Source organism: Halichoerus grypus, chromosome 11, assembly GCF_964656455.1.
Source record: "Halichoerus grypus chromosome 11, mHalGry1.hap1.1, whole genome shotgun sequence".
NCBI lineage: Eukaryota > Metazoa > Chordata > Mammalia > Carnivora > Phocidae > Halichoerus > Halichoerus grypus.
The window spans coordinates 1,837,478-1,863,237 of record NC_135722.1 but is presented as its reverse complement, the minus strand read 5'-3'; the positions used below and the strand labels follow the sequence as shown (position 1 = coordinate 1,863,237).

The 25,760-nt window shown below is 64.9% G+C and overlaps 1 protein-coding gene and 1 long non-coding RNA gene across 4 annotated transcripts; one reads left to right on the top strand and one right to left on the bottom strand.

Moving 5' to 3' along the window:
- Positions 1 to 698: 698 nt before the first annotated feature.
- TSPAN32 (tetraspanin 32) lies at positions 699 to 18,684 on the bottom strand. 2 transcript variants are annotated; one of them, XM_036067806.2, is made up of 9 exons: positions 18,583 to 18,684; positions 17,868 to 17,982; positions 16,996 to 17,093; positions 12,909 to 12,983; positions 7,893 to 7,994; positions 7,184 to 7,270; positions 5,487 to 5,570; positions 5,111 to 5,202; positions 699 to 4,780 (listed from the first exon to the last, which is right to left on the bottom strand). In XM_036067806.2, the coding sequence occupies exons 1-9, from the start codon at positions 18,655 to 18,657 to the stop codon at positions 4,630 to 4,632; spliced, it is 879 nt and encodes a 292-aa protein (XP_035923699.1). In that variant the 5' UTR covers positions 18,658 to 18,684; the 3' UTR covers positions 699 to 4,629. The 2 variants fall into 2 exon arrangements, with proteins under 2 accessions (XP_035923699.1, XP_077913739.1); XM_078057613.1 differs by lacking the exon at positions 5,487 to 5,570.
- Positions 18,685 to 18,739: 55 nt separating this feature from the next.
- Positions 18,740 to 21,128, top strand: LOC118520057 (uncharacterized). Of its 2 annotated transcripts, XR_013442657.1 has the most exons (3): positions 18,761 to 18,944; positions 19,117 to 19,213; positions 20,419 to 21,128. It is a non-coding gene; the product is annotated as an uncharacterized LOC118520057 (long non-coding RNA). The 2 variants fall into 2 exon arrangements; XR_004909505.2 differs by having other exon boundaries at positions 18,740 to 19,213.
- Positions 21,129 to 25,760: the final 4,632 nt, after the last annotated feature.

The following is a 25,760-nucleotide window of genomic DNA, read 5'->3' as shown; positions in this document are numbered from 1 at the left end:
AACGATGTTGAAAGAGTGACCTTCAGACCTCGCGGGCTGCAGCAGAGGGGCTGGGGAAGAGGCGGGGGTTCTTGGCGCTCACCCGGGACTGAGGTCCGGGAGCTGAGCCTCCAGCTGCAGAAGCTGGAAGAAACACCGCAGAACCCACCCAGTGGAGACAGTGGAGGGCAGAGGGCAGTGAAGTGGTGGCGGGGAGGGGTGCGGTGGGGAGCGTCCCCAGCCAGAAGCTTCCTGAGGAGGCAAATAAAACCAGCAGTCTGGCAAGTTGGATCCCGAAACACAAAAGCAATGAAAAATGTTAGGAGGTAAGAAGGGACAGGACAGGTTCCCCAGGAGGGGAAGTGGGTGTGGGACTCTAGTATCCGGTGGGCAGGTTCCGACCGGTCTGAGGATGGATGTGGGTGCATGCGCGTGGCCCAGGCGGCCTTATTACAACGGCCCCTGCAGCCTGCTTTCCAACAGCGACAACAGATTTCCTGAGTCTCTGGACACCAGCTGGGGTCCTGCGAGCCGACTCTGACTCGGCTGGCCCAGAGCCAGCATCAGACCCCACAGGTGAAGGGCTCAGCCCCCCAGGGCGGCCCCCACTGGAGGCGCCAATTGCAAGTCCAGGCTGTGTTCTGGAAATTGGGGGGTCCCCGTGATCCCTGCTCGGGTTCCACGATGTCCCAGAGCAGCGCACAGAGCACAGGAAAGGGTTTCCCTTGCCATTACCTATTTATTAGAAAGGATACAACTCAGAAACAGCCCCACGGAGGGCCTGTGGGCGGCGAGGTGCCGGGGAAGGGCTGCGGGGCATCCACGTGCTCTCTGGGTGCCCCCCTCCGGACACCCGCACCTGTTCACCGACCAGCTCCCAGCGGCTCGGAGCCTGCCTGGTGGTTCCCCTGGGTGGGCATGGTGATTACCTGGGCGAGTGACTCGACCTCCCGTCCTCCGCCCTCCCCAGGTCTCTCTGCACGCCTGACCTCTCCGGAGATGGGCCTCTGTCCCGAAGCCACCAGTCATCCCAGGGACAGACCCAAGATACTGTCACTACTTTAGAGATGACAAGAGTTGTAGGAACTCTGTGCCCCGAACTGGAACAAAGACCAAATATTCATTTTTAATCATGTCACTGGCCACCCCTTGGTCTTTGACCAGATCCTTTATAGGAAAATGATCATAAAGGTCACAGGCTACTGGCAGAGTAGTAGACTAGGTCCGGTCTGTTGTCGTCGTGCCCTGTGAGGACCTCTCCCTGGCCGCCCGGCCCAGGTCTGCAGGCTCTGAAGGTGGGAGCACACCCGGCCATACACAGCCGGTCCTCGAGGGCTCCCGGTGTTGGGGGCCAAGAGGCAGTGCTGTCTCCCGCTTTCTTGATGTGATCTGCACGTTCGCTGTTATGTGTTCATTATTTGTCCCCAGACCCTCAGCTACTACTGTCCTGTCTCTCCGTTTGTGGTCTTTGGAAGGGCCCCAGGCCTGGCTGCCAAGCCTCCCTGCACCGGGAGCGCCTCCCCTCCGTCCACCCCCGTCCGACTACCAGACAATGGAGCTGCTTTCACTACGAACCCCGCTCTGCCAGATGGGGTGAGGGCTCGGCCACCTCGTCAGGAGCTCCGGCGCTATGTTTAAAACCTCGCTACCGTTTCTGGCTTGGGGAGCGCCCGGCTCTGGCCCCCGGGGCTGCGGCCCTGCTCTCGTGGGCAGGTGCATCTGGGCGGAAACAGAGGCGTACCGTCACCACGCCCGTGTCCCCGCAGCGGCCCTTCCCCAGACCCGCCAGAAGCACACGCTGTATGGTGGGGGCGTGGGGGCTCTCCGTGAGTCCCAGTGGCGCTGAGTGTGAGCCCACGTGCGTGAAGGCCCTCGTGCTTTGCACAGACGCTGCTTTCGCTGCCCGTTCCTTCTCCATCGCAAGAGTCCTGAGGGGAGGGCTCTCGGACGCCAGGGGCTGTGGACCGAGTCTCCTGGGCTGAAGAAAGGACGGTCTGTCCCCCAGATCGGGGCGTTGTGCCCTGCTCCAGAAGCACCCTGAGCACCTGTGTCCACCGCCGGTCAGCACAGCCCAGAGTCCGTGTCCCTCCTGCCAGGACCCGCCCGTGGCCCTGGGACCTCGGAGGGTGTCAGCGTCACCAGCCAGCTGTGCCCGGGCTTCCCAGCAGGCCCTCGGCGCCCGTCTCTCTCCGGAGGCAGCTGGAACCGCGCTTCTTGGCGTCTGGTGCCTCTGCGGGCGCCCCAGGAATGTGTCTGGGCTCCGTCCACCTCTGCACTGCCGCCCCCACGACCTCCTCCGGGGAGCCCTCGGGGATATCCGCCTGCAGATGCGTCACCTTCCAAACCTGGAAGGAACCCCTGCGACGGGCACTGACGTGTCCTCTCGCGCACCGCTGCAGTTCCCACGGTCATTCCCACGGGCCGTGCCACGCGCCGGCACCCTTCCGCAGGCCCAGTCCCGTCACCCGCCCACTGGACCATACGGCCGGGCCGCTGGCCACTGCCCACGAGTCCTCAGAAACCAAACGCGGGGCTTCTCCCAACGGTTCAATTCTCCCCTCGCGGCAGGGGAAGCAGTGCGCGGGGCGGCCCACAGAGCTGACGGGCTGCCGGCTCCCTCCATCGGCGCCGCCGGGGCCTTCCAAACAGAGCCTTGTCTGTTCACCGTGGAACTGCCGCCCGCGACCCAGCAGCTCTTGGTCGCGGGGCGAGACCTGTTCGGGTAGAATCAGGCCGCTCCTCCCACTGTCCCGGAGCCTGCCCTGGGGAGGACAGGCTCCCTGCGGCACCGCCTCCCGGCACCTCCTGGGCGGCACGGGGCCGTATAAGCCACCACCATCCCCGCCATCCCCCTGAGAGCGCTTTTCCACCATCAGTTAGCATCTGGTAACAAGGTAATAATGCCCCTCAGATGGAGCTTCTCCCGCTCGCAGTCCCCGTGGCCGTCACCGGGAGGCGCCCATAAGCTCTTGCTGCAAACCCCGGCTGAGGGTCCACATGGGGCTGTGGCCAGAGAAGGCGCCTGCATCTACCCCGTGTGGCCTCAGGCCCCATGGACGCTGCTCGAGCCGTGGGGCTGCGTGCCCGCTGTTTGCTGGCACCGGGTGGGGGACACCCCCAGGCAGACGTCCATCCCCAGAACATGGTCTGGGAAAAGAGGAGACAGCTTTCATGAGGCCTGTCACACGCTCCAGCTCCCAAAACCCGGCCCACCTGTGCATGTGGCCTTCTCCAGGTCCAGTGGCGGCGGGTCAGGCTTGGCCGTGGACGTGCGCGTGGCCTCCTCCAGGTCCAGTGGCGGCGGGTCAGGCTTGGCCGTGGGTTTGCTGCCACAGTGCCCATGTCAGGGAGTCTGGGGGGCTTCTCTTCTGCCCCCCAGTGAGGGTGGAGCCCGGACCCCAGCCCTCTGTCAACCTTTATCTGGATCAGGCGGCTGATTATCGCCCCAGGTGCTTCTGGGTCTGCTTTCTCTCAGTGATCTTTGTTCCCGCTGTTCGTCTTCCTCCACGCTGGTGTCCTTGGTGTCCCCGCGGGTCAGCAGCAGGGCGTCCGTCCCTTCGGCCCGCCCAGCCTCGATGGTGCTGTATTAGGGCCTTTGTCCTGTCCCACCCATGTCTGTTTTCTCCCTCCGATTTCTTAGTAACCATCTGGAGACTCCCACCCCACCGAGTTGCTGGTTCACAGAATTTCACCAAATCCCCTTTTCTTTCCTTTTGCTCCACCGTTGTTGTGCAGAGGATGCCAGCTTTGCTGGTTGGTATCATTAAAATATATTTTGCGAGCTGTAGAAGGCAAGCTGAGCAGAACAGGACCGGGGGTGGGTGGAGCGCATGGCCAGAGACCGACTGTCCCCCACCGCAGGACCCACGAGACTCGGGGCATCCTCGTCGGGGGGACAAGGTCTGCTGCTGCCCCCTGTGCCCTACTTTTGGTGCTCCATTAGGCGCACCAACATGCTTGCTTTCGGAGGTGTGTGTGTGCGTGCATGCGTGTGATTGGAAACACAAGGGGAGGACTGGGGTGGGTATTTGTTACATCGTCAATTTTTTGGCTGTCTGTGCCAGAACGGTTCTTCTGTTTTGGGGGACCCCCCCTTTGTTCGTCCTGCTGGGGGCTTGGAATTTTTAGCAGAGGGTGCACAGCCTCAGGGACAGTAGGAGCACTTATCAGAGAGGGGGTTCGGGTGTCCAGGGGGAGCTCCTGGCTACTGGATTTCTACAGTGTCCTCCCTCACTCACACCGCAGGTCCTGCCTCGGGCCCTGCACCTGTGAGCACAGTGTCCCTGGAAGTGTGAGATTGCTGCCCGAGAGACGGAGGTTCCCAGTGGACCTCATGCAGCCACAGGGACCCTTGAAAGCAGAGCGCTCACCCGCCGGACGGAAGGGGCGGTCGGAAGGACGGGTGTGCCCTCGCTGCCTTGCAGGTGAAGTCCTCTCATGCAAAGGATGTGGTCTTAGGGAACAGAGGACCGTCCCCACTGACGGCCATCAAGGAGGGGCCCTCGGTGTTCCGCCAACAGCCTGGCCTCCTCCTGCCCCGTCCCTCCGCCATGTGGCAGAAAACACCTCACATTGTCCTTGTAAGGCTCGCGGTTGAGCCGGCTGAGCCTCTGTGAGCACACAGGTGGGGGGACGGGCGGTTCAAACGTGTCAGTCGTCCTGGAGCAGCCGAGGGTCCCCCGAGGGTCCACTTGCACCCAGGCGGCCGTGGAGAACATCTGCTTCAGTCGGGGACTGAAGCTTGGGGCTCCCTTGGGAGCGTCTGAAGAAGCTGGGCTCCTGGGGCTGGCAGCCGGGCACTCTGGGAAGCAGAGGGGATTGTGAGAATGTTCTAGAATGCACGGGGGCCGGGCAGGATGCCTGGGCAGGGAGGGGCCCAGAGGCCAGGGCACAGGGGCTGGGGGTCTGGGTCTGGGTCCTCCCTGGGGTGCACTCATGAGGTCAGGTCTTGGTGGGGAGTGGGGTGAAGGGAGGGGATTCCCTGTGGGGCTGTAAGAGTGCGTGCAACTCTCCGGCGGCCCCCCTCCAGTGGCCAGGGAGCCAGCCTGAGCACCCGGCCACCTCCGCCTGCTGCTGGCCTCTGCCCCTTGGGGGATGGGGTGCGCGGGGGCGGGGGCAGGCCGGGGCCTACCTCCGGCTCAGGGTGTATTTGCCCTTGCGGTCCAGGCTGCCGCCAGAGCGAATGGCGAACCAGAGAAAGGAGCTGAGCAGCATCGCGTACACCTGGGAGGGAGGCCTTGTCAGCATCAGCACCTGCGGCTCCCGGGCAGGGGCGCACGGCCGCCCTAGAGGCTCGGGGCTCTGCGGGGCTCCCAGCGGTCTCGGGAAGGTGGTGAGGTACTGTCCCCTGCCAGGCTGCCTCCCTGGGGTCAGCAGCCTCCTCTCTGGCTCCCAGTGCACGGGGAGCCCTGCTGCTCCCCGAGGCCCCTGCTGTTCCATTGGGGTGGGGGATCCGCGGGTGGAGGGGCGGCAGCTGGGGAAGGGGTGCTGAGGGAGGGCGAGAGTACCATGGCGGCGAGGCCGATGCCGGTCAGGGTGGAGGCGATGTTTCTGTGCGTCCTCAGGAAGCTCCTGATCCCCACCAGGCAGTCCTGAGCAGAGGGCAGCTCACGTGGCACCCGCCCTGGCTGTCCCCTCCCTGCCCAGGGTGAGGACCTCTAGTGCCCACCTGGGCCGAGTGCTAGGGTGATGCGAAGTCAGTGGGGGCTGGGGTGGTGCGACCTACTGCCCCAGAGCTCTGGGGGAAGGCATCACAAACAGGCGGAAAGCAGAGGGATGGAGTGGGCCTCCATGGGGACTGAAGGTCGCTGCCCCAGGGTCCAGCGCGTGCCTTTCTTAGGCACCCGCTGACCTGCCTGGGCTGGGTCACGGGTCTGGCTCCCCTGGGCAGGCCGGGTCTCCCTCACTCCCTGGCCCAGGTCGAGGGGAGGGCAGAGAAATAGCTGGTGGAGGGGCTGGGGTCCTGGGCTGCCCCAGCCTCCTGCTCTATCCCTGACCCCAGTGCCTCCCCAGGGCAGGGCATCCACAGAAGCTCTCTCTGGAGGAAAAGGGAGGTGACCGTCCCATCTCTGAACCACTCAGATGGTGGCATTTGATTTGCGGGAAGACGCTGGCATTTGGGGCAGGCCCAGTGGGATGTTCGGGATGCTCTTCTGAAGGCTGGGATGGGGAGGGACAGGAGCCTAGCTTGGCGTCTGTCTGTGCATCCATCTGTCCACCTGTTACTGGACAGGGGCTGGGCCCTCCAGCCTCCCTACTGCCACCTGGGCCTCTGCCCCGGCTGCAGTCCCGCCCCTGCTCACACCTGGGCCACAGGACTGACCGGCTGGCCTGGAGGTTGGGACCTCTGGCCTCCAGGGGCAGCCAGAAACAGTCCCAGGAGCCCGGGGCCACAACCCTGCAGCCTGGCCTGGCTGCCCCGTGGGAAAGCAGCCCCTGATCAGCCCCTACTCCCTGTGTGGCCACATGTCCTCCCGGTAGGCAGCCTGGGGGCCTGACCACCCTCCAGGACACCACCCCAGCTGCTCCCATGCCCTACCCGGGGCAGCTCCAGCACCCATGCCCACCCTCTGTGGCCTTTACAGTGGGGACCCCTCCGTCCTGGAAGGCCACAGAGCCGTCCCTCAGCCTGCTTTGCAGACGGGCACTCGAGGGCCCTCCCTGAGAGGCACAAGCTCTCAGCCCCCTCCCAGGCATGCTGGGCCCTCCGCTGCCCCCACCCCTCCCTTCTGGGCCAGGAGCCATTTGCATCCTCCTGTCTGCTCTTTGGAAGGCAGCCGGGAGCCTCTTGCCCAGAGATAGGGGTGGGTTTGTTTCCCGGACAGCGGGGGAGGGGAGCCGGGAAGGCGGCTGCGTAGGGGAGGGCTGGTGGGGAAGCTGGAGGAGGTGCCAGGCCCCTCTCTGGGCCGTGGGGAAGAAGGGACTTCCCGGCTCTGCGTGCCACTGACCCTCCCTGTCCCTTCCGTGGAATGTCCTTCCGGCTCCTTCCCGAGGAGCCCCCTCCAGACCAATGTCTGTCTTGGGCCTCCCCGTGCGCTTCTGGAGGCTTCTGAGGGCAGGCCTGGCCTCGGAGGGGATGAAAGAACAAAGGGAGCAAGAGGCCGAGTCCAGCCCTCACTGCGGCCTCCAGGAGTCCTGCAGCGGGGGGCCGGGGGTCGGGGGAGGCCAGGGAGGGAGAGCGCAGGTCCGGGCCTCCCCTCCTCACCTGTCTGGCTGCCTGCTCTCCCCGACACAGACCGGCCTCCGCGTCCCCCAGGAGGCTGAAAGGAGAGCTCTTGCCACAGCACAGGAACTGCAAGAACGTATGGAGGGATGCGTCTGCAAGGTGGGGCGGACGGGGGACAGCACAAGGAGGCCACTGGCGAGGGGCGCCCAGCAGAGCTGCCCCAAGAGGCCAGGGCCACGGGCCGCGTGCGGGGGGTGGCAGGCACCGGGCAGCCCGGCCCTCCCGGCCCCGCGGCTTCCCCATAAAAGGAGGGCCCGTAACTGTCCACCGCAGCTGTCAGCACAGCCACCGCCCGCCCCGCGGATGGTGCACCTGCTGGCGCCCGCCTCCCGGGCTGAGACCCGGTGGCCACTGGGGCCTGGCTTCATGCTGTGCTGTCACCAACCTGAAGTTCTTAATCAGTTTTGGACAAGAAACCTTTCCATGTTGCTTTGGCCCCCAAATTAGGTAGCCAGCCCTGCCCAGGTCAGAGGGAGAAGACAAGAGGTCTTTGTACCGCCCTCCCCACTACCGAGAGAGTGTCAGTGGCCTGTGTCCTGGGACCCCTGGCTCAGCGTCTGGCCCGGGGCCAGCTGACTCTGGGGGCAGGCCACCCCTACACCCATTTTCTGGGTTGCAGTCCACCTGGGGAGGCTGAATGTTCCGGAGCCAGCCTGGCGAGGGGGAGGCCACCCCCCCACATGCTCACCATGTCCTGAATGGCCACCAGCTGCTGCCGCGGGGTTCCGGACAAGTTCCTCACCGCCCGGTCATACACCAGGTCGTAGGTGTCCAGCAAAGCATCCTCCACCTGCACCAAGAGCATCGTGGGAAGACCTCCGTGCTGGTGAAGCCCCCTCCCGAGAGACGTGGCTCCCCAGTGGTGGGCCTGGCCCGAGTGTGCCGTCCTAACAACTCGCCTCCTCCTTCCACTGGGCAGAGCCCCCTGAGGCCAGAACCTGGGTCTCCTGGGAGGCTGGTCCCCAGACTTCCACCATGGGGCCCCCTCCCAACAAGAATGACCACTACTGTCCCAGTCCCGTGCTGGGGCCAGGTTCCTGCACGACGCGCCAGAGACCCGAGCCCTGCGGCCCGCCTCCAGCGCTGGTCATTCGGGGTGTGGAGGGCCTGGCCAAGGGAAGGTCCACGCTGCATCTGTCCATCTGGGTGGTGGGACAGGGAAAGCCGACAGCCAGGCCTGGGCAGAGAAGGCTGGGAGAAGCCTCCTGCCAGGAGCTCAGCTCCCCGCTGATGGTCTAGGTCTCTCCCTAGAACCACCTGGTGGGTTCCAAAAACCCCGGGCAGCTGGGCTCCAGGCAAGGCCTTTGACCAAAGAAGGCATGGGTGTCCAGGGCCAGCTCTGGGCAGACAAGGCAGATAGTGGGGAAGGAAGGCATTGGCCAGGGGCCTGGCCGGGTGCTGCCCCCACTGCGTACCCCAGCATCACCCAGACCCCACTGCCTCTACCCTCCTACGCACCTCCTTCTGCCTTTGCTCACACCGCTCCCCGCAAACCTAAATGCCCACCCTTGCCAAATTAGTCCCCCAAAGACAAACTGGAATCTCACCTCCTCCAGGAAGGCTTCCTTGACTGCTCTGGACTCAGCAGTCTCCTGGCACAGGCCAGGCTTCTTTGCGCCTCCCTTGCCCTCTGATGCCTCCTATCCCCTCCCAGAGACCCCTAACACTCACTCCCTTGCCCCTTTTCCCACCCTGTGCTGTGCCGAGCTTACAGCTGGGACACAGCTGTGGCTGCTCAGGGCTGCCCTCCAGGGCTCGGGTAAACCGATGCCCATGCCTGCTCCGGCCACTCACGCGCTCCCAGAAAGGGTGGCCTTCCGTCCGGCATCCTGGGGGACCAGGGTAGGTGGGCCGCAGAGGCTGCCTCAACAGGAACCAGAGGGACTTTCATCCCAACCCCACCCCCCCTCCTGGCACTAACTGGCCCTCCCGTGGAGACATGCACTGCAAGCCATCCCGAACTGGGTCAGCTGGCTTCTAGCCAACCCGCTGGGAGGTGGGCAGTGCCCTGGGCTGGAGGGCAGGCGTCAGGCTGGCCACCAGGGCTGCAGGGCCTGGCTAGTGGCCCTCTCTCTGCCTGTTGCCTCAAGACCACAAAGCCTCTGTGTCCTCCCGGGAGGGGGCCCGGGGAGGCTGGGGGCCCAGTAGAGTGGGCCTGGAGTCGGTGGGCAAGGGGCTGAGACAAGGAGGCCAGCTCAGACCACCCTCCTGGTTCCATCCCCCCACTAGGGCCCCGGGAGTAGCCGGGTGCCCCGAGGCCAGCTCTCTCTAGTGTAACCTTGGCCTAGGAACAGTGTGCTGCCCTGGAGTCTGTCCCCACCACCCCAGAAGCAGGGGACATGAGCCCCTGCTGCAGGCAAAGACGCAGATCCTGCCAAGCCACGTCCCTCACCCTAGACTCCTGGGCCTGGCGGTGGGGGCCAGGCTGGACTCTTCTCACAGGCCTGGGCATCTGTCCCCCATTACTGAGTTTAGAGGGTGCTCTAGGAGCCTGAATCTGTGTTTCCCCAGGAGAAAACTGGGGTGGACCAGGTGGTCTCTGAGGCCACCTGGCCCTGCCACCTCTGAGTCCCCTGCCACCTCTGAGTCCCCTGCCAGGGTCCCCCCTCCTTAAGCCTGACTTCAGACCTCCAGGGGTGCCCCCCAGGATGGATTTGGAGCAACAGGGGTGGAGAGTGGCAGCTAGAAAACCCCGCGAGGGGCAGGGGTACCCTCTCACTGCCCACGCCACAGAAGAACGTGGCTGGTCCCTTCTGACTGCATTCTCTGGCTTCCTGTCTGTAGGGCTGCCCCAGGCCGCCATTGGCACCACATATTTCAGGATATCTTGGGGGGTTGTCCAGAGAGATGCAGGGGGACAGCGGGAGTGAACCGGTTGGCCTTTGGGATCTCTCTGGTCACCGGGCTGCCAGCAGGACCCTGGAGAATGAAGGAGCCTGGAGCTGGGACGTATCTGGGCTGGGAGGGTCCCGAGGCTCAGGTTCCCGGGGGATGCCCAGGATGGAAGGCACCCCCTCATGCAAGCCCAGACACCTCTGTAATAGTCCCACCGAGCCCTTCACTGGCCCTGTTCCTGCTGCGTGGCAGCCCCTCTCGGGTCTCCGCGCCCCCCTCCACCGGGGTGGAAACTGAGGCCGGGAAGGCAGCTGGTGGCCCAAGGGTATCGGGTGGGGAGGCTGAGCCCAGGCTGAGGCAGAGCTCCCGTGACCAGGCCACTTCTGTGCCCGCAGGGGCCTGGACACGCACACAGACCGCACTGGGAGGCGGATGGGGCCCCCCAGGCCTCGGGCCTGGGAGGAGGCCCAGCCCCCATCAGAGGTCAGGCAAAGCCCCGAGAACCAACCCCCAAGGGCCAGTCAGAGCCTGGACCAGATCAGGAGGGTTTCGTGGGGGATGGTGGTGGGGGGGGGTTGGGACAGAAGAGGCCCAGCTGGGAGCTGTCTGGCTTCCATCCCCTCCCCTTCTCAGAGCAGGATCCCCAGCTGGCCCGCCCGTGGCCTGCAGCCCCTGCACGGCCCCTCCCCTGCAGAGCCCAGGATCCAGGGCTCCAGCTATAAACACAGTGCGTCAGAGAAGAGAGGACGGGCTGTAGCCGTCCCAGGAGAGCCGCAGGGGGCCCCAGGGCACCCTGGCAGCTGTCCTGACCGGGCCCACCCACGCTGTAACCCAGACCAGCAAGGGGCTGGATCAGTGGATGGAAAGATGAGCCTGAAATGCCTGCCCGCCTGGCTCTCCTTGGGCAAGCCTGCTGGCCAGCCCACCAAGGGCCCAGGTCACCCTGTGGGGGCACCAATCCCCTCCGAGAGCCTCGCAGCCAGAGGAAATGTCACGAAAGGGGGAGGGGACCCCACATGATGCCAGGGTGGCGGTGGGCAGTCTGGGGGAAATCCTTGGGCAGGGAAGGGAAAAGAGGCATTGACTCAGGGCCCTGGAGAGTGGGCTGGATCCCCCTGGGTCCTCCTGCCTGGTTCTGCCAGCGTGACCTGGCTCCCCACCCCCCAGGGCTGAGTACTTCCTCTGCAGGACAAGGGCATGGCCGCCACGCTCGGCCTGGTGACCCGGCCTCATGGCCAAGGAGCACGGAGAGGGAGAAGCGGAGCCCACTTCTGGAGCACGGGAAGCCAGGACCAGAGAGGGTAATCACAGAGCTAAAAGCACACAGTAGGAACCTGGCCCAGTGTCCTGAGCCAGCTGCCCCCTGTGAGGCTCTGCTCCTGCATGACCATCGGGGGCGGGGGGTGGGGGGGAGGACAGAGAGGCTGGGGCCACTGGGGGCTGAGACACACAGGCAAGAAATGACGCCTGTCCCGTGCTGCTCACACAGTGTTTTGCCAGAAGCTGAGTATGTTTCAGGCAGACTGGCCTCGGTGTCCCTGGGCTGGTCCTTGTGGAGCGCATGGAGAAACTGAGGCCCATTGAGAGGAGGGGCTGCTGGGGATCACGGAAACTCAGGGCAGACAGGGCCTACGCAAGACAGCTCTCCTGCCCCTCTCTGCGGCCCCTCCGGCTGGCCCCTTGGCTTCCCAGCCACCCCGGGGGGCTCGCCTGGGTCTGGGCTCTCAAGGGATCTTGTCCACGGCTGGGGGCTGCGGGAAGGCCCATCCCTTGTCCCTTTGGCCTCCACCAGGGAGCAGCTGGGCTAGCAGCTCGCCCCTACTCACCATCCTGCCGGGGCCCCTCTCTCCGAGCCTCTTGGGTGCTCTGCCCAGACAGGGGGCCTGGCCTTGACCCCCAGCCCTGGTCTGGCAGGGGGCCGGCCCCACACATGCACTGGCCAGCCCCATCCCCCAGGCTGGCTCTCGGCTTCATCTCAGGGCCCCGAATCCAGACAGAATTTCTGGAGGGACATGCTGTCCTGGCTCCTGTGCCCCAGGGGCTCCCCCCAAGCTGTGGCCCTGCCCTGCTCCCCTGGGTCAGCACCCAGGCCTGCAGGCTTCGAGCTCGACTCACGTATGTGCTCTGGGGGCCGTGGCCCTCGTGACTGAGTTAGCCCAGAGCTGGGGCTTCCCCCGACCCCCCAAAATGGGACAAGGGCCCTCTCACATCCATCGACACCCAGCTGAGCCAGCCAACACCCAGAAACCATCAGCTGAGTGGATGGAAGGATGGATGGACAGATGAAGGAAGGAAGGAAGGAAGGCAGGCTTCACCTCCTGCGGGGGGTCCATCCCCACCATGACCGTGGGCATCACCACCCCAGTCACCACCAACGCAGGAGCCCTGGGAAGAGCCCACAATGGGGGTGGGACCAGGACAATAGCCAGCACCCCCCTCCCGCTGGGCCGCCCCTGCTCCAGGACTGAAGGGAGGATGTCCTCCTGGGGCCTGGACACTGGCAGGGCCCACTCGGGAGCGCAGTCCCTTCTGGGCAGTTTCCGGAGCACTGACCCCTCTAAGCAATCCCTCAGGTCGGCCGGGACCCCCCTCTCCCTGCTCTTCATCCCCTTTCCAACTCCCAGCCCCTCTCAGGGCCCAGCAGAGGGCAGGGCTGAGGGGCCTGGGGGTGGGGGGTCGGAGGCCCACACCTGCTCTCGCTTCCCTGGGAGCTCCTGCACCAGCCCCAGAGAGGTCTGGCCCTCAGTGCCCTGTGCCCCCCCTTCAGGCAGAGGATGTCCCCCCAGAATGGTCTCTCCCCGGTGGAGGGGCGACTTTCCCAGCTCAGGTACCCCTCCGCGGTGTGATGGGGGTGGGGCCGGGCGCTCACCTGGGTGGGGTTGTGGAATCTCCAGAAGGCCACCTGCACCAGGGCGCTGAACACGAGGGCAAAGCACAGGAAGCCCTAGGACAGAGGAGGCACGGGTCACGGTGTGCAGCCCAGCGGGCCACCTGCAGGCCACCGGCAGGCCTGGGCCTTCCCCGCGGGCTGCTGCCCCCCGAGGGGGAGACCCACCATGGGCTGCGGGGGGCACACTCTTCCCACCCCTTCTGGCCCTTTTGGGAACTCTCTCCCCATTCCCATCCTGGCTCATGAGGGCACGTTGATGGCAGAGCCATGTCCCCTCCCCCAGGGAGGGAGGGAGTCCCCAGGATGATGGAAGCCCCCGCCCAGTGGGGCTGCTTCCGGGGATGGGCCCTGGGAGAAGAAACTTCCCCTTTTCAGGAGGGTCCAGGCGGGTGCAGCGTGGCTCTGGGGCTGCCCGCTGCCCTGGCCAGGGGGGCTCCCTGCAGGTTCCCAGCAGAGACAGCTGGTGGGGCACCCCGAGGTAGGGTGAGCCTGGCAGGGAAGCACCCCCCCCGTCTTCAGACCCTGTGCAGTACCCTGACTTACCCCCCTGGGACCCCAATATTGGAGATGGGAGTTCTCTGGGGGGAATGTCTTTCCATCACCAGCACCCCCACAATGCCCTTCTCTCTGTCGGTTGGGGGATTGGAGCTGTTGAGCCCCCGCTTGCAGAAGCCGGGAATCTTACAGACCCCGCCCCTGAGAAATGCACTTCACAGGCCCCAGGACTCTTTTGTGGGCAGTTTCAGAGGGTCACCCCAGACTAGGATCCCCAGCCTATATGCTGCCTTGGGGACATCATTCCCACCCAGAGGTCAGCCTGCCACCTGCATGCCGGGGACCCTCAGACTGGGTCTCCCGCCACGTCTCCTCCTAGAGCTCTGGGCAGCTCATCGGGCTGCTGGCCACACAGCCTCGGTGTCCGGAGGGCTGATGTGTCCGCATCACCTCCTCCCCTCTGCACCGGCTTTGTGGGAGCACCGCTGCCCCGGGCCATGCGTCCCTGGCTGGGCTGACACAGCACCCCTCCCTGGCCCGTCCACAGCCCGGCGCAGGCTGGAGCCGGGTAGAGTGACACCCAGGAGAATCGATGACCAGTGGAATGGAGAGATGCCTGCAGACACAGACAGACACACGGACAGGGGCTGTGGGCGGGGCTGGCACCAAGACCCGGTCCCACCAGGTGCTGGGAACGAGCGGGCCACCCCCACCAGCGCCCAGTCTTGGTGCGGGCACAGCGGCCTCCGGGTCCGCTCGGGGACGGGCAGCCCCTGCGTTCTCCTGCTCCCTCCTGCCCGCCCAGGGGCCTGCAGGGCCTCAGTCTCCAGGACATGGGTTCCTTCCTCCCCCTCCTCCTCCCTTCCTCCCTGTCCTTCCTCCTCCCTCCTCTTCCTCCCTCTTCCCCCTCCTCCTCCTCCTGGCTGGCTGAGGGCCTCCTTCTCCATCTGGAAACCATCGCTCAACACTGCCTCCAGGCTGGAGGCCCTGAGCCAGCTCAGGGGACCAGCATTTTCCAGAAATCATTTCATTCCTCCGGAGAGAGCGAGTGCCCTCCCTACCTCCACCCGCCCGCCTGCAGATGGGGCCTTGGGCGAGGCCCACTCCGCGTCCCCAGGGCCTGCATGGTGCAGGCCTGCTGGGGGCAGCTGGGCCCGGCTCTGCATTTTCTTGGTCCTTGTAAATAAAATACATAAATAAACCAGCTGCCCCTGCCAGCCCTGCTCTAGCTGCCTGGCGAGCTGGTTCATTTCCTGCTCCAGAGGCCTGTGTGGGGCGAGGCCCGAGGGGGTGGGGCAGGCAGGGGCGGGGCGGGGACAGCGGCCAGGCGCCGGCACATTGGGAAGGGTCTCCCTGCTTGATCGTCCCTCGTCTGTGCTGCTATGTGTGTCCAGACACACAGCCGTGCCAGACACCACGGGCATGCGGGGAACCCTCGCCCGGGCCCCTCGGGGCCGGGGGGCTGGGCCCAGGGAAGGGTCTGGGTGCAGCAGGCTGGGGATGCAGACGCGAGACCCCCGGTGCTCCCCAGCCTGGCCCACGGACCAGGGCAGCGGGCAGCCTTGAGCATCTGGGCCGGGAAGAGCAGGTGGGAGCTGGGGGGCGGAGCGCAGGAACCCGGGGAGGGGAGCACCTTCCGCCTCCTAGAGCTTAGGGCTTTGGCCCAGCACCATGGCGTCCCCTGGTGGCCAGGCTGCCGCCCCCGCCCGGCCTCTCCAGGCCTGGGCTGGCCCTGCGGCAGCCTTGTCCTCCAGCCCTGCGCGCCTCTGGCAGGCCCCAAGCCTTAGGGCTCTGCTCTCGGGGGATAGTCCACCTGCCCTGTCAGCTCCCACTGGGCCTCCCCTCCCTCCCTGACTCCCGGCCACCAGCAGACCGCACCGGCCAGAGTCTTCGTGCCCGCTCGCGCCCACACTTCCCGGCCCACCAGCCAGCGGGGTCCCGGTTAGGGCTGGACTGCCTGGTCCCACGCTGCTCCCCGAGCCCACCCCAGGCTGGCCGCCCGGGCCGCAGCTTCAGGAGATGACTGTGTCCCCACTCCTGCAGATGTTTACAAACCAGACATTTGCTGACACAGGCTGGACCGAGAACCTGCCAGTCCTGGGGGCCCAGAAGGCTGCCCTCCGTGAGCCCAGGGGCTTGGCTCCGGCGCTCGCTGCCCCGTGAACCCCTCACAGGGTGAGGTGGAGTCAGCAGGAGCAGAGGGCCGGAGGCGGGAGAGTGGGGGTCTGGCGGCTGGAAGGGGCCGAGGGAGGCCAGGGGGACCCGTGGACCTGCAGGGAGATGGTGAGTTCGGGAGGCTGAAGGGACTCTGCTTTAGAAAGGCCCCCTCTCTGCTCTGCCCCAGTGACTTGAGCTCTCTGGATCCCCCTGCAAACCAAGGAAGCTACGCTCCCACTCCCAGGGGGAGGCAGGAACCTTAGTCGCTCTCGACTGTCGTCCTGGGCCCCCAGACACCTGATAACATCTAGGAAGATCCGAATCCCGAGCAGGTCCGGGATTGTTAGCGTCGAACAAACCTGGGCGGACGCTGGGGTCAATGCCCACTACCATCTGTGATTCGTGGAATAACTCCTAACGTCCACCTGTCGCTTGCCTTCGATCAGACCCTTCCCTGGCTTCCTAAAGGAATACGTACCCTGGACCCCTTTCCAATGTAAACCCCCAACCCCAAGAGGCAGAGAGACTCCCTCTCCTGTTCTTTCCGAGTCTCCCGGACACTCTGTCTGGGACTCTCTGTCCCTCACTCATGCTATTCAGTAAACTCTGTTCACTTTCTACCCTGTGTGAAGCCGAGGGCCCTCCTGGCAGGTCCCGCGGGACCCCCTCTGGGTCCTTGGACCTGGCCTACCTCCATCAGCAGGACTCTGTCCCGAGCCTGCAGGGAGTCCCGGAAGACCCCAGGCAGGGAGGGCAGGTGCCAGGGGGAGACGGGGGTGCAAGTGCACGAGCCCAGGGCACCAGGGAGCCCAGGTTCCGGTAGGAGAGGAAAGCTTGTGCCCAGGACAGACAGGCCTTGGGGGGGGCGGGGCTGGCAGGTGGAGCAGCGGGACAGGCCAGTGGGGACGAGGATGGACCCAAGGGGACGAGCAGGAATGGGGGCAACAAGGGGGCACTGTCCCTTGTGGGGTGAGGCAGAGCCTCTCCACAGCTGAAAAGGAGCAATGCAGCTCAGGCCCCCTTGGGGCACAGCACAAGCCCAGACCTACGGGTGACCTGGCCAGTGGAGGGGCTTTCCCCGCCTCCCCTGGCCCCAGTAACAGGAAATGGAAGCCGGTTCCCAGAGCCTCTGGTGTAAGAGAACCAGATGCTCCCTGGGCCTTTGGCAATGGCCACCAGGCCTGGGAGGACCGGCGCTGCCTTTCTCGCCCCCGTGGATGATGGGGTGAAGCAGGGCCTGGCGGAGGGGTCCTGGTTGGCCCAGGTGGACGGGCGTCCTGGCTGGTGCACATCCTTTGGGCCTCTGTTTCTGCCGGGACTCTGTGGGCAGAGGCAGGCTCCCTGGGCTCTCCCCACCCTGCGCGCTCCTGAGCCCATCCCAGGGGCCGGGGGACTGGGGGCAGGGACAACTCACCCCAGCCATGAGGCCCCCAGCCTCCTTCACTGTGGCTGCAGCGCCCAGGACGGCGCCCAGGGTTAGGAGCCCGGCCAGGCTGATGCCGACGTAGAAGGCTGGGTGGGGACAGAGAGCAGAAGGGTTAGGCATGCCCCAGACACGGGGTCCCCAGTGCACAGGGCCAGCATCTGCAATGCGACCCAAGGGTACACTCAGGCAGTAGGCTTCTGGGAGCTCTGAAGAGACCAGGAGCCCCGCTCAGGCCAGGATGTACCACCCACCACCCACTCCTTCTCCTCCCAATGCTGAGAAGGCAGGAGGGAAGGAGGAGGCCAGAGGCCCTGCCCCCCACTTCTGCTTCCTGTCCGCTGGGGGATATCTCAGAAGCCACCAGGCAAGTGCGGGGTGCTCGTTCTTATCAGGCCAGGCCCAAGACCCAGGCTTCCTGCTCCAGGATTCAGGCTTCGGGGTAAAAACCCGGGGCCTCAGGGCCAGGAGGCCTGAGGCTGAGACCACAGCCTGTCTCTCTGGGCCTCAGTTTCCCCCATGGCTGCCCTCCTTGGCTGTGCTCTTGCCTGAGACCCAGCCCCCAGAATGCATCGAGGTTCAGGCCCATTTGTTTCGGAGCAACCCCCCCAGGACACTGAGGGCATCTGGATGCCACCTGCCCCCAGGCTCCCAGGACAGGAGATGAAGGCACAGGCTGGGGCCCAGACCCTTGGCTCTGCCCGGTGCAGAAGGACCCCAGGGTGGCCCTCTCTGCCCACATCCACTGCCTGACCTAGCCCGGCTCCACTAGGAGGCCCCCACCCGCCCAGCTTGGGGAACCTCCCCAACTGCCTTTGCACCTGAAGTCCCTTCCCCGACAGGAGCCACCTGACCTCACTTACCCCAGCGGTGCATGGCCTCATAGGGGGTCCTGTCTGAGGATGCATGGCCGATGACAGCAAAGTGGGCCCCGAAGTAGGTGAGAGCCGCCAATGTGGCCACAGACAGGCCCAGGAGCTGGGGGTGGGGCGGACCACAGTGTGGGGGCAGGGCTGGACACACGACGAGGCCCGGAGCGCAGGGTCTGGGTCTCCTGGGTCCCTTGACCAACCTCCCTCTAGCTTCATGGTCTCACTTGAGACAGGCTCAGCTTTGGGACTTCTGGGTGCTTCTGTAGGGTGGTCTCAGGGAGGCCTTTGTCCCAGACACCCCGGCACACACGCACACAGATACACTGACAAATACACACACACACACACACACACACACACACACCCCGCTCTCCCCCCACTGCACACACATTCATTGTGCAGCTTCTCCCAGGACACAGAACCTTGCATCACTCTGTCTGCACAGCCCCTAGCGGCCCCCTCCCCCTGCCCCCCTCTGACACCAGTTCACCAGCCACCCAGGTCCCACGCTGCCTGGCGGGGCCCACAGGGCATCCTGCGCAAACAGCCACTTGCCAGGGGTCCACCACCAGGGCCCCCAGGTGCATGTCCCGGGGGCAGGATGGGGACAGCAGGGCTGGGTGTGTGTGGGGACCACAGTGCTAGAGGTCTGCTGACACGGCCCCCACCCCCCACACACACCCCTCCCACCCGACCAGCCTGTTACCAAGACAAAGAAGCTGGTGACCAGCATCTGGCATTTGGCCACCCTGACCCGGCTCCAGGGCCGCATGGTGGCCATCTCTTCTCCCTTCTCCTCTGCTCTCTTCTCCCCTCCTCTGCTCTCCTCCCCTCCTCTCCCCGCCCTTCCCCACCCACTGTGGTTTCCAGCTGGGTGGGGGCCTCAGACCACAGCTGCCTGCCCAGGAGGTAGGCTGCTCTCTATTTGTCAACACACCCAGAGAACTGATCCTCTGTCTGCTCCCAAAGACACGGAAGATGGGCAGGAAGGCAGTGGAGGGGCAGCGAGGTCAGTTCCTGCCACCCCTGCCTTCCCAGCCCTGGCCCAAGGCTCCAGGACCTCTGAGGGTATGAGCCTTCTCCCCAAAGGGTGCGGCCTTGTTCTTGGTCTGCCACAGAGCACATCCTGGGAGGAGGTGGGAGGAGGTGGTGAGTAGAGGCGAAGGTGCCCGGGTAGGGGGTGAGCTTCTTGTCCTGGGAGTATGCAAGCAGAATCCTGCCCAAGGCTTGATCCTTGCAGGAGTTTGGGAGACAGGATCGCATCTGAGCATCACTGTTGGAGCATCACCTTAGGAAACACCAACCGAAGCATTCTGTGACGACAACATTTTGGAAAGGTAATTCGGAGCAGAGCTGTCTGGAGGGCGCCAGGGCAGCCGGGACCCCTTGTCAACCCGGTGCCCCCAGACCGCCCACCCTGGTCCCAGGAGGCCCCACCCTGGGTCTGCAGGGGCACGAGGGGGTCTCCAATGGCAAGTGCCTGTGGACCGTTCCAGGTGGAGCCCAGGTGTGACCCAAGGGGCAGCAAGAGTGAAAGTGGGGGACCCCGGGTATGTCAGGGAGTGGGCCATGCGGGCTGGCCAGCCTGACCCTCTGTCCATGGAGATGAGCCTCTCGTCAGGGTCTGCTGCATGCGCCTGTTGCTTTTCTCCAACTTTGGTGAGAAAGACAGAGCCTGGCAGCCTGTTGGGATGCAATGAGGTGACCCTGCCCACTGCCAGCCCCCCGGGCGCCTCCGCACTGAGTTTGGAGGGAGCCTTGCTGAGCCAGAGCCGAGCCGGGCCTGGGTTCTTGCCCTGCCCCCGCCGAGCACGCCCCGCGCACTGTGCATGGGTGGCCTTGCGTGTCTCCCCAGAGCGGCGCCGCATCCCTCGTGGGCAGGAGACAAAGCCCAGCCCCTCTAAAGACCAGGCCTCCGACCACGGCCCCCTTTCCCCATAGCACGTTTACCCCGGTGAACCCCCACCCCCTCGGCTGAACCACAGCCTCCCGCTCCAGCACCCCCCCCCGGGAAAGGAAGCGGCATCTGGGGGGGAAGCCGCCGGCTCTGCCTGGCTACCTGGCCTTCAGCCACGTGCCCATCTTATCTGGGCACCTGGGCTGGCCACCCGCTCCTGAGGGCCGCGCTGACCCATGGGAGCCACGGGGGGACCTAAAGCAGCAGGCCCATCCCCGAGGGGCTGGCTCAGGGGGACACGCCCCTGCCTGCCCGCCTTGGACCTGAGGGTCAGGCCCCACCACGAGCCAGCCTGGGCTGCCAGCCTGGGCTGCCTCCCATTTTCTTTTCCACGGAAGATGCTGAGCTTCCAGGTGTCCGAGGGCACGTGTGTGGGTGTGCTTGCACGCGTGGGCACATGTGTGTAATATGTTATTTGCTGGCCAGGGAACTCCTTTCTCCTTCCTCTCTCCGACCTCATCTAATAAAGGATTGGTTCACTGGAAACTGTCACAGGAGCTCACCGAGAGTGCTCCCCGTGGCCACGGCGGGGACCACAGGGAGCCCGCTCGGCGATGCAGGACGGTAGCCCACCTTATCCCACAGACACCCGGGGACCCACGCTGGGCACGTAGCCGATGGAGTAGAGGAAAGGGTGGCGGAGCCAGGACACCTACCGGCCGGGAGAATCCCAGACACTGTGCACGGATGCGCCCCCATTGGGGGAGAAGCCCAAACCCCGCCCCTTGGGTGTGACTGTCACAGCGACTTCCTTCCTGAGACCACGGGATGGAAGGCTGCACCTGACGCGCACCCCGCCAAGTGAGCAAGGCCAGCGTCACGGGGATGAGTCAGGTGGGGAGCACGGGCCCGGACGCGATGGGGTGGGAGGGCGCTTCACCCTGGGGTCCTCCTCCCAAACCCACAGCCCAGTCTGACCGTGACGCACACACACCAGACAAACCTCAACTGAGGGGCGTCCCACGGCATGCCTGACCTGTCTGCCTCGGAACTGTCCAGGTCATCACAAGCTGTCACAGACATGAGGACTCAATGTCCCGGGGTGCCCTGGATGGGAACCTGGGACAGAAACAGGCTATTAGGGAAAAACTGAGACACTCGGAATAGAGTGCGGACTTCAGTGGACAATAATGGGTCAATAGCCATTGGTTCGTTGTGACGTGTCCCATACCCATGTCAGATGTCGGTATGAGGTGAAGCTGGGTGTAGGTACGGTACATGTGAACTCCCCGTACTACCTTTGCAACGTTTCTGTAAATCTAAAACTGTCCTACAATATATTTTATTTAAAAACATGGTTTTGTCCAGCACCCCAGGCTCACAGCACAGAGGGGAGCAGGCACGTAGGAGCTGGCTCTGCCTGTCCACTCATTCAGGGACGTCAAGTACTGGCCTGCCCGCCTGCCTGCCTGCCCACCTGCCCGCCTGCCCGCCTGCCCACCTGTCCACTTGTTCACCTGCCCACCTGCCCTCCTGTTCACCTGCCCGCCTGCCCACCTGTCCACCTGTCCACCTGCCCACCTTCCCGCCTGTTTACTTGCCCGCCTGTTCACCTGCCCACCTGTTCACCTGCCCACCTGCCTGCCTGCCCACCTGTCCACCTGTTCACCTGCCCACCTGCCCGCCTGTTTACCTGCCCACCTGTTCACCTGCCCGCCTGCCCTCCTGTTCACCTGCCCACCTGCCTGCCTGCCCACCTGTCCACCTGTTCACCTGCCTGCCTGCCCACCTGCCCACTGGCTCACCTGCCTGCCTGCCCACCTGCCCGCCTGCCCACCTGCCTGCCTATTCACCTGCCCACCTGCCCACCTGCTTGCCTGCCCACCTGCCCACCTGCCCGCTTATTCACCTGCCCACCTGCCCACCTGCCTGCCCACCCGCCTGCCCGCTGGCTCACCTGCCCACCTGCCCATCTGCCCACCTACCTGCCTGCCCACCTGCCCGCCTGCCCGCCTGCTCACCTGCCCACCTGCTTGCCTGCCCGCCTGCTCACTTGCCTGCCTGCCTGCCTGCCTGCCCGCCTGCTCACCTGCCCACCTGCTCACCTGCCCACCTGCCCACTTGCCCACTGGCTCACCTGCCCGCCTGCCCACCTTCTCCTTCCCCCACCCACTGGCCCTTCATTCACTTGCTCCCTCTCCTACCCTTTCATTTTATTAATTCCTGCAGCTCTTCACTTGCGCATTCTATCCTGCCTGATCGCTGCTTGCTGCCTCAGTTTACCTAGGAATCTGGGTAAGGGGACTTTGGCACCGAAGCAGATCCTTGCCATTTAGCGGTCGCTCTGCCTGGGCCAGGAGGTGGCAGCCTCTCTCCTCCTTCCTGACAGCCACCGGAAGGAGCTCTGCGAGAGTTGCCCCCCGCCCCCGACTCCATCAGAAATAAGCAGAGGGCTGGGAGGGCAGCAGGACCACCTTCCCCACCCAGGGAGAGGAGCAGGTTAGCACCTCAGTGCACCTCGGGCCCGGTGAGCTCATCAGCTCCCTACAGCCCTGAGTGTGGAGCTCTGCGGGCTGGGCCACTCACCGGGGTGGGGCTGAGCGCTGTGAGCCCTGTGGGGGCCACATGGGGACCCGAACAGCCTCTGGCCTTCTCTCTGCCCTTTGCCCTGAGTCTGAAATTTTCCCCAGCAGCCCAGACATGTCCCTACCTGGGGCAGCTTCTCCGGAGCCCGGGGCAGGGCCAGAGGCTCTCCGTCATGATTGGCTTAAGTCTGGGTCAGCTGTGTACACCACGTTGGACCCACACAGCCCAAGGAGCCCCATTTCTTTCAGAAGTGCCCCCCCTCCTGGGTTTGCAGGGCACACCCTGGCCCAGACACTCCCCAGGCTCAGGGCTCTGGGCACCGCTCCTTCTCCCCCGAGACTCTGGGACAGAGCTTGTCCTGCCCATGAAGGGGTGGGGTGGGGCCTGGGGAGGGGTCGAGGGCCTCCATCTGCCTCACAAATGCCAGGGACAAACTTTGGAGGGGGCCTCCATCTCGCTGAGCAGCCCCATCAGGAGGGGGTGCCCGGGCACCGTGGAGTCCCTGCCCTGCCCAGTCCGCCCTCCACCTGGCCGAGACTTGGTGTCCAAGTGTCCTGGTGAAGGAGCAGACAAGGGGCTGGGGGCCCCCAGGGTGTGGGAGCAGGACGTCCAAACCTCCCAGGGCTTCCCTGGGTCAGCGGGGGGGGGCGGGGCAGGAGCCAGCAGCCCCCACCCTGGGCCCAGGCCTCAGCAAGGAGTGTGGACTGGACCCTCTCCCCGCCGGTGGTCCCCAGCCCCCGCTTTGTGACAAACATTTCCAGCCCACTCCTGGCATTTTCTTTAACCCGTGGTAAGAGAATGGCCAAGCACCCCCTGCCTCCTGTAATCTGCATGGCTCTAGGGCACCATGCACACGCCCTCCGGGGGCTGGGGGAGCACCCCATCCGTGGCCCGGCCCCAATCAGGCTGCAGACCCCACACGCCGGGGAGTCCTGGGGACCCGCCGCTCTGTCTTCCAGAGGCGGGGCACAGGGTCGGGGTAGAGCTGGCAGCTGAGTGAGGGCTCGGATGAGACGAGGCTTTATATTTGGGTGGTGGGCTCAGTACCAGCACCCTACAGACTGGACGCTGCACCCCCAGATTCCGTGCCCTGCCCCTGCCCCCAGGTGGTGGTGGAGGGGGGCCTCTGGGTGGGGGTTATGTGAGGGCGTGACGCTGGGGTTGGCGACGTCCCTGCGAGGACACAGCGAGAGGGTGCTGTCTGCAGACCAAGAAGGGGGGTCTCCCCAGGAACCACGGAGGGGCCCGACCTCGGGTTTCCAGCCTCCGGAACCGCGAGAAGACACGTGCGCAGGTGAAGGCCCGCCTGTGGTGTGGTGTCCGCGGCCCTGGCGGACTAAGCCCGCATCCATCATAGGCTCACCTCCTATGTATTGATCAACTCTGATCAACTCTGGGGAAACCAGCGAATCAAACAGATGTGACCCGGCAGCCCCGTGGGCCCGTCTGGAGTGGTGGGAGGCCCACGGTGGAAGGGGCAGGAAGGCCTGGGGAACACGTAGGCCAGGCAGGGGTCCCGGGGGGAAGAGGCATAGACGTGTGGGGGTGGTGGTGAGAAAAACAGGAGGCGTGGGCACTTCCTGGGCAGGACCTCCGCCCAGCCTTCATCTGACTATATGACACGCAATTTGGAAAATGTTGGGGACCCTCCAGGTGGCAGGAGGGATAGGGGACGAGAAGCAGGAGGCAGAAGCGCTGGGAGGCCTCGGGGGGTCGGGGGGAGGCAGCTGAGAGCCTGCTCTGAATGCCCGGCCCAGAGGCCAGCTTGGTGGGCAGGAGTAGAGGCTGGCCTGGGGTGCCCCTTCTGTTGGGGATCTGCCCTGCCCACACCCCCTGGCATGGGGCCTGGTGGCTGCAGAGGTGACCCACGACCAGCTTTGGTCAATCACAGTGGCCTTCCCTGGCCCCAGTGATGGGTCTTGGGGTTGGATATGTGACCCCCAAAGGTCACTCTCTGGGGGAGGAGCTGTGGGGGAGGCGCCCAGCAGTGTCTTCCCTGCCACACGGAGCCGTGGGTGGGAGGAAAGACAGGGACCCCCAGGCCTGTCCCACCCCCAGCACCAGCTGACCCTGGGCGGCTCATGCAATGTCGGTTGAGGGCTACCGTTTGCGTAGGCTGGTTGGAAGTGGGGTCTCTCACATCCCAGCTCCGGATTATGGCAGATGAAGGAGGAGTGGGTCGGAGGGTGGGCACCAAGTCAGGAAGCACGGAGGTGGGCTGCAAGGAGGGCGGAAGGGACGGCCACGTTGCTTCTGTAGGAAGCGTTGTAGGACCCTGCACCTGTGGACTCAAGGGCTGGCCCGGCCAGAAGGCCCCTGGGGCTGTCGCCGAGAGGCAGAGCAGTGATGGGGGCCGTGATCTCAGCCAGTGGACCGTGTGTCCCTAGAGCCGAAACGGAAGGACAGCCTATAAAGGCGCACTTGATAGGAGTACGTGAAAAGCTCGGGGTCAAGCGAGCAAACATGCCCCCTGAACCCCGACAACAGAGACACACGGCCCCCTGACTCCGGTCAACTCTGAGGCTCGAGCCAGTTCACGGACCCAGACCCTAGCTTGGAGGGAGGACACCGAGGCCCTGCTGGTCACCATCTTCCCACCTTCCCCAGGACCCGCAGCATTCAGCAGGGTGACTGTGCCCCAGCGGGGGCTATGCAGACTTTGGGGACCTCGGGACCCTGCTCTGAACTGACCCCGATTCCCAGAGGCCCCGAACGTCCCTGTCCCCACCAGGCGGGGCGGGGCTCGTGCAGGCCTGGCCATTGATGCAGCTCAACCCAGGGCCCCCTCGCACGGGGGCCAGGGGGTCCCGACCCCACCGTGAGGCGGCCCCTCCAGCTCCCCAAAGCGTAATTGGAGCCGACATCCCGATCAGCTGGCAGGCTCCCACACGGGTTCCCTGACTGTGGAGGGACGGCTGTGATGGTGGGAAAGGCCACGTGCAGCCACCAGAACCGCCCCTCCCCAGGAAGGGGGTCCCCGTAGGGCAATACTGCGTCCCCGGGGGCGGTGCGGAGGCTGGAGCCTCCCCCCAGGACCTGAAGGGCGCGGGGCCGCGATTCCCACCACAGCTCCTCTCCCCTCGCCTGTTTGGCCCGTGCGGAGGCCAGGAGGGTCCTGGGGGGCGCAGGACAGTGGTTACAGGGATCTAGTGCAGGCTTTAAAAAAAAAAAACAAAAACAGATTTTTAAAAAAGATTTTTATTTTAGTTTTATTTATTTTTAAAGATTTATTTATTTGTTTATTTATTTATTTGAGAGAGCGCGCGAGCCCATGCAGGCATGGGGGAGGGGCAGAGGGAGAAGGAGACGAGCAGACTCCCTGCTGGCCACGGAGCCCAACGTGGGGCTCGATCTCACGACCCTGTGATCCATGACCTTAGCCAAAATCAACAGTCGGGCCC